This window comes from Penaeus vannamei, chromosome 11 (assembly GCF_042767895.1).
Source record: "Penaeus vannamei isolate JL-2024 chromosome 11, ASM4276789v1, whole genome shotgun sequence".
In the NCBI taxonomy this organism is placed as follows: Eukaryota; Metazoa; Arthropoda; class Malacostraca; order Decapoda; family Penaeidae; genus Penaeus; species Penaeus vannamei.
In genome coordinates, this window is record NC_091559.1 from 6,250,522 (window position 1) to 6,258,021 (window position 7,500).

At 38.1% G+C, this 7,500-nt stretch overlaps 2 protein-coding genes across 3 annotated transcripts in view; one reads left to right on the forward strand and one right to left on the reverse strand.

Moving 5' to 3' along the window:
* Positions 1-7,500, forward strand: part of LOC113805727 (alkylglycerol monooxygenase-like) — a 231,612-nt gene that overhangs the window by 167,741 nt on the left and 56,371 nt on the right. The gene's annotated exons all lie outside the window — the stretch shown is intronic.
* The window catches only part of LOC113817026 (arylsulfatase B), a 25,877-nt gene that overhangs the window by 11,408 nt on the left and 6,969 nt on the right, over positions 1-7,500 (reverse strand). For both annotated transcript variants that reach the window (XM_070126931.1, XM_070126932.1), the window contains exons 4-6: positions 4,553-4,656; positions 3,119-3,228; positions 2,192-2,253 (exon numbers count right to left, since the gene is read on the reverse strand). In XM_070126931.1, the coding sequence (XP_069983032.1) occupies positions 2,192-2,253; positions 3,119-3,228; positions 4,553-4,656 (276 nt within the window). The remainder of the gene's footprint in view (positions 1-2,191; positions 2,254-3,118; positions 3,229-4,552; positions 4,657-7,500) is intronic.

Here is a 7,500-nt window from a genome sequence, read left to right on the forward strand (position 1 = left end):
AGAAAAATATTAGTGTTTTTAGACGAATTATTATTATCATTATTTTTTAAAAAGTAGATCATGAGATAGACATAGAAAAGGACTAATATTAATGAATGAATTTATGATATTTCCATAGCCTTGTCAGCGAACAGAAACTATAAACGGGAAAAAGAACGAAATCAAAAAGGAAATTAATAGGTGAATGAAATTGGAAACTGACAAAGAAATAAAGAAAAAAAAATTAGGAGATAACTAGATTATTATTCCTATTTATTCCTTTTTATTTATCTTTTATTTTCGAAAGTTAATAGATGATTTGATAATAATTTTATAGCCTTGTCAGCGATAAGTGAACGAAGAATAGAGGGAAAGGAAATAGAAAAGAACTGAAAATTGACAAAGAAATAAAAAGAAAAATATTAGTGTTTTAGACGAATTATTTTTTTATTATTCTCTTTTATCAATTTATTTTTGAAGTAGATCATGAGATAGACATAGAAAAGGACTGATATTAATGAATGATTTTATGATATTTCCATAGCCTTGTCAGCGAACAGATACTATGAACGGGAAAAAGAACGAAATTAAAAAGGAAATTAATAGTTGAATGAAATTGGAAACAAAGAAATAAAGAAAAAGATATTAGGAGATTGCTGGATAACTATTTTATTTATCTTTGTTTTATTATTACTTTTATTATTATCATTATTATTATTATTATCATTATTATTATTATTATCATTATTATCATTATTATTATTATTATTATTATTATTATTATTATTATTATTATTATTATTATTATTATTATTATTATTATTATTATTATTATTACTATTACTATTATTATTATTATTATTATTATTATTACCATCATCATTATTATTACTATTATTATTATTATTATTATTATTATTATTATTATTATTATTATTATATTCAGTTATTTGATGGTTTGATAATAATTTTATAGCCCTGTCAGCGCACGCATTTAAGTGAACGAAGAACGAAGAAAAGGGAAACAAGTAGGTAAATAGAATTGAAAATTGACACAGAAATAAAAAGAAAAATATTAGTGTTTTTAGATGAATTATTAAATTGTTTTTTATGAGTACATCATGAGATTAATGAATTTGCGAACAGATTCTATAAGTGAAAAAAGAACGAGATTAATTTGGATATCAATTGGTGAGTAAATTTGGGCAAGAATTAAAAGAATATTGGATTTTTTGGCGAAATTATGAAATTGTTAATGATTTTCTTAAACGTATATGTCAGACGCACAAACGGGATAGATGTTAATAAATTATGCTATATTTTTCATGGGCTTGTCAACGAACAGACATTATAAGAGAAACAATAACAAGATTTATTGGAAAAGAAGAGAAAAAAATAAATCTGGAAATTGGCAAAAAAATATATATATATTGGTGTTTTCAGGTAAGTTGTTATTATTATTATTATTATTATTATTATTATTATTATTATTATTATTATTACTATTATTATCATCATCATCATTATTATTTAAGTAGACCATGTAATAGGCTTAGAAAAAGAATGGATGTCATTAAATAATTTTATGATAATTCTATGGCCGTGTCAGCGAACATATACTATAAAAAAGGGAGAGGAATTAAGAAGATAAATTTATATTAAATATTACCCATATGAAACAAATGACAAATCTACATATATTACATCTAAAGTAGTTTATGTAAAGAAAATGGATGACCATTAATGAATATTCTTATAACAGAAACAAAAAGTTTTATTCTCACGCAAACATTTTCCTACATTTATTTCACTGAACTTTGACCTGATTTGAATATGAAGAAAGTCCAAAGAGAAAACTAAAGATAAAGATGGGACAAAAAAGAGAAAGTAGAAGAAGAAACGGAAGGAGGAGGGGGAAGAAGAAAAAAAATGAAGAAGAAATAAGAAAAGAAAAAAAAAGAAGGAGGGGGATAAAAAAAAACGAAGAAGAGGAAGAAAACGAAAAAAAAAAAAGGAAAAAAAAGAAAAGAAAAACAAGACGAAGGAAAAAAAATAGAAACAAAAAAAGATAAAAAACACACAAAAAAAAAAAAACAAAAAAAAAAACAAGAGAACTAAAAAATCAAAACCGACAGTAAACAAACAAACAAACAGACAAACAAACAAACAGACAGACAAACAAACAAAGAATAAAACAAGAAACCCTCCTCACCATACTATAGGTCCCATTGGCCTCCCAAGCGACCCGCTCACCATCCCTCATGTCAAAGCCGCCTGGAGGAGAGATAAGAGATAAGAGATAAGGGGGGAAGGGGCGGGGGGTAGTGGGTGGGGTGGTCTTTGCTCTTGACCTCTCTGTTTCTCTTTGTTTCTCTGTTTTCTTCTTTATCTCTCTTTCTTTTTGTTTTTATCTATTCTTTCAGTCTGTCTCTCTCTGTCTCTGTTTCTTTCTCTATCTATCTATCTATCTATCTATCTATCTAATTATCTATCTATCTTTCTATCTGTCTTTATCTATCTCTCTCTCTCTTTCTCTCTCCCTCCCTCCCATCCTCTCTCTCTCTCTCTCTATCCATCTATCTATCTCTGTATCTTTCTATCTACCTATAAGTCTATCTTTATCTATATCTTCATCTCTCTCTCTCTCTCTCCCTCTCTCTCTATCTATCTCTCTATTTATCTATATATCTATCTTTCTATCTACCTATAAGTTTATCTTTATCTCTCTCTCTCCCTCCCTCTTTCTTTCTCTCTCTCTATCATCATCTTGATCTACCTATCTCTATCTGTCTATCTATCTATCGATTTATCTGTCTATTATCTATCAATCTAGTTATCAGTGTATCTATCTGTCTGTCTGTTTATCTATGGTTCCCTATCTATCTGTATCTCTGTGTATCTATCTGTCCATTAGTCTAAGTATCTATCTGTCTATCTATCTGCCTGTATATCTATCTATTCATCTATCTATCCGCCTATCTGTCCCCCTACCTATCTATCTATGACAATATTTCTTAATTACTTTATACATCCAAATCTATGTTTTATTTATTTATTTATTTATTTTTTGCTTTCGTACTTTACAAAAATTGAAAAGATAAAAAAGCGAATCTGCTGATATATTATAAAAGGATCTTACCGTATTGAGAATGCGAGAAGTAGCCATCTTGTGCCTTATAATACCCGTAGAAGGTGTCGAATCCTCTGTAGGTCGGAGTATAAGCCCAGTTGCAGAATCCAAGATGCCATCTAGACAAAAGAAAGCGTGGGTTATGGTCTTGCGCGTTTGGTTATTCATTCGTTTATTGTTTAGATGATTTTTTTTGTCTTTTTCTCACTCTCTTTCCCTTCCTTTCATTCTGTCTCTCTTTCTCTCTTTCTTATCTCCCTCTATTCCCTTCCACTTTCCCTTTTCGCTTACTTTCCAACGATGTGTGTTGTATCCCAGTTCCTTCAACCTCTTTCTCTCTCTCTCTCTCTTTCTCTCTCTCTCTCTCTCTCTTCCCTTGTTTTCCCTTCCTCCCTTACCTCTCCCCCTCCCTCCCTTCCCTCTCTTTCCTTCTCCTTCTTTCCTCACCCTCTCCCCCCTTCCTCTTCTTTTTCTCTCCCCCTCACTTCCCTTCTTTCCCTCTCTCCCTTTTCGCTTACTTCCCAACGATGTGCGTGTTGTATCCCAGTTCCCTCAACCTCCCCTCCCCCCTCCCTCTCCCTCCCTCTCTCTCCCTTCCCTCCCTCCCTCCCTCTCCCTCCCTCTCTCTCCCTCCCTTCCTTCCTCCCTCTCTCTCTTTTCGCTTACTTCCCGACGATGTGCATGTTATACCCCAGTTCCTTCAGCCTCCCTCTCTCTCTCTTTCTCCCTCCCTCCCCCTTCCCCTCTCCCTCCCCCTCCTTCCCTCCCTTACACACTCTATCAGTCCCTCTCTCCCTTTTCTCTTACTTCCCAACGCTGTGTGTGTTGTAGCCCAGTTCCTTTAGCCTCCCCCCTCTCTCTGTCTCTCTCTCCCCCTCTCCTTCCGTTCCCCACCTCTCTTTCTCTCTCTCCCTTCCCTCCCCCTCCCTTCCCCCTCCTTTCCCTTCCCTTCCCTCCCTCCCTCCCTCCTCCTTCTCTCCCTCTTCCCTCGCCCTTTTCCTCCCTCTCTCTCCTTTTCGCTTACTTCCCGACGATGTGCGTATTGTATCCCAGTTCCTTCAACCTCCCCTCCGCCCTCTCTCTCCCTCCCTTCCCTCTCTCCCTCTTTCCCCTCTCCCCCTCCTTCCCCTCTCTCCCCCTCCTACCCCTCCCTCCCTCCTACCCCTCCCCCTCCCTCCCTCCTTCCTCTCCCTCTCCCTTCCCCTTCCTATCTCCCTTTTCGCTTACTTCCCGACGATGTGCGTGTTGTATCCCAGTTCCCTCAACCCCTCCCCCCTCTCTCTGTCTCTCTCTCTCCCCCTCTTCCTCCCCTCCCTTCCCTCACCCCTTCCCTCCCCTTCCTACCCCTCTCCCTTCCCCCTCTCTCTCCCTCCCTCCCTTTCACCCTTTCTCTCCCCCTCCTATCCCCCTCCCTTCCTCCCTCTCTCTCTCCTTTTCGCTTACTTCCCGACGATGTGTGTGTTGTATCCCAGCTCCTTCAGTCTCTCGGGGAAAAGTGTGGCGTTGAGAGTGAGTCCTGCGGGCTGGGCTGCGTAGATGACGATCCTCTGGGGGGGAGAAATGGGAAGGGGGGGAGAAGTGATAAATGATGGGTGTAGAGAGGAGGAAAAATGGAAAGGGGGAAGAATAGAGAGGAGGAAAAGGAAGAGGGGGAGAAGTGATAAATAAGGGGTGTAGAGAGGAGGAAAAAGGAAGAAATAGGGGGAGGAAATATTAAACGGAGAGGAGGAAAGGGAAGAAGTGATAAATGAAGGGTGTAGAAAGGAGGAAAAAGGAGAAGGGGAAAGAAATAGGGGGAGGAAATATTAAAGGGAGAGGAGGAAAGGGAAGGAGGGAGAAGTGATAAATAAGGGGTGTAGAGAGGAGGAAAAATGAAAAAAAGGGGGCGAAATGGGAAGGGGGAAGAAGTGATAAATGAAGGGTGTAGAGAGGAGGAAAAAGAAGAAGGGGGCGAAATGGGAAGGGGGGAGAAGTGATAAATAAGGGGTGTAGAAAGGAGGAAAAACGGGAAGGGGGAAGAATAGAGAAGAGGAAAGGGAAGAGGGGAATAAGTGATAAATGAGGGGTATAGAGAGGAGGAAAAACAAGAGGGTAAAGAGAGGTGGGGAGAAATAGGGGAAGAGATATTGAATAGAGAGGAGGAAAGGGAAGGGGGGAGAAGTGATAAATAAGGGGTATAGAGAGGATGAAAAAGGAGAAGTGATAAATGGAGGGTATAGAGAGGAGGAAAAAGGAGAAGGGGGAGGAGGAAAGGGAAGAGGGGAATAAGTGATAAATGAAGGGTATAGAGAGGAGGAAAAAGGAAAAAGGGGGAAGAAATAGGGGGAGGATATATTAAATGGAGAGGAGGAAAGGGAAGAGGGGGAGAAGTGATAAATAAGGGGTATAAAGAGGTGGAAAAAGGAGAAGCGGGTAAAGAGAGGCGGAGAGAAATAGGGGAAGAGATATTGAATAGAGAGGAGGAACGGGAAGGGGGCAGGTGATAAATAAGGGGTATAGAGAGGAGGGAAAAGACGAAGGGGAAAGAAATGGGGGGAGGAAATATTAAATGGAGAGGAGGAAAGGGAAGAGGGGAAGAAGTGATAAATGGAGGGTATAGAGAGGAGGAAAAAGGAGAAGGGGGAAGAAATAGGTGGAGGAAATATTGAATGGAGAGGAGGAAAGGGAAGAGGGGAAGAAGTGATAAATAAAGGGCATAGAGAGGAGGAAAAAGGAGAAGAGGTTAAGGAGAGGTGGGAAGAGATAATAAATGGAGAGGTGAAAAGGGAAGGGGGAATAAGTGATAAATGAAGGGTATAGAGAGGAGGAAAAAGGAGAAGGGGGAAGAAATAGGTGGAGGAAATATTGAATGGAGAGGAGGAAAGGGAAGAGGGGAAGAAGTGATAAATGAAGGGTATAGAGAGGAGGGAAAAGAAGGGGTTAAGGAGAAGGGGGAAGAAATAGGGGGGAGAGATATCAAATGGAGAGGAAGAAAGGAAAGAGGGGAATAAGTGATAAATGGAGGGTATAGAGAGAGATGGAAAAGGAGAAGAGGTTAAGAAGGGGGAAGAGATATTAAATGGAGAGGAGGAAAGGGAAGAGTGGAATAAATGATAAATGAGGGGTATAGAGAGGAGGAAAAATGAGAAGAGGGTAAAGAGAGGTGGGGAGAAATAGGGGAAGAGATATTAAATGGAGAGGGGAAAAGGGAAGGGGGAAGAAGTGATAAATGAAGGGTATAGAGAGGAGGAACAATGAGAAAGGGGAAGAAATAGGGGGAAAAAATATTAAACAGAGAGGAGGAAAGGGAAGACGGGAATAATTGAAGAATGAAGGGTATAGAGAGGAGGGAAAAGAAGATGTTAAGGAGAGGTGGAAAGAAATAGGGAAAGGAAAGGGAAAAGGATAATGAATGGTAAATGGAAGTTAAGGAAACATGGAAAAGGAAGAGGGGCAGATATGATAAATGGAGAAGAAGAAGAAGAAGAAGAGGGGAGCAGTGATAAATGAAGGTTAAGGAAAGGTGGAAAAGGAAGAGGGGAAGATATGATAAATGGATAAGAAGAAGAAGAGGGAAAGCAGTGATAAATGAAGGTAAAGGAGAGGAGGAGAAAGAGGAGGGGAATAAATGAAAAATAGAATTCAAGGAAAAGAGGAAAAGGAAGAAGGGAAGGAGTGATAATTGGAGATTAAGGAGAAGAGAAAAAGGAAGAAGGGAAGAAGTGATAATTGGAGATTAAAGAAAGGGGGAAATGGAAGAAGAGAAGAAATGATAAATGGAGATTAAAGAGAAGAGAAAAAGGAAAAGAGGAAGAAGTGACAAATGGAAGATAAATGGAAGAAACATTAAGAAGACGCTAAGAAGAAGAGATAAAGGAAAAGGGAGAAAATAAGACGAGAAATTAATAAATGGAAGAAAAAAAGAGAGATAATGTGTGGAATAGATAAGAAATAGAGGTGAAGGAGAGGAAGAAAAAGGAAGAAGAGATTAAAGATAAAGGGATAAAGATAAGTCAAAAATTTGATAAATGGAGCTAGAGGAGAGAGGGAAATAATGAGTGGAATAAATGATAAATGAAAGATAAGAAAGAAAAAAGAAATGAAAAAGAGATTGAGAAGAGAAAGAAAAAAAAGACAAAGTGAGGATAAATAAAGGTTAAGGAAAGGAGGAGGTAAAGGAAGAGGTTGAGGAAAGGAGAAAAAGAGGAAGAGAGAAACAATGCACTAAAGAGGAGGCGAAGTGGAAAAGACAAAAATGAGAAAGAGAAAAGAGGAAATGAGAGAAAAAGTAGAGAAAGCGAAGGGGTGATAAACAAAGGTTAAGGAAATGAAGAAAATATAGCTTAAGGAGAGAAGAAAAGGGAAGAGGCGAAGGGACGATAAATAAGGGTTAAGGAGAGGAGGAAACGGAA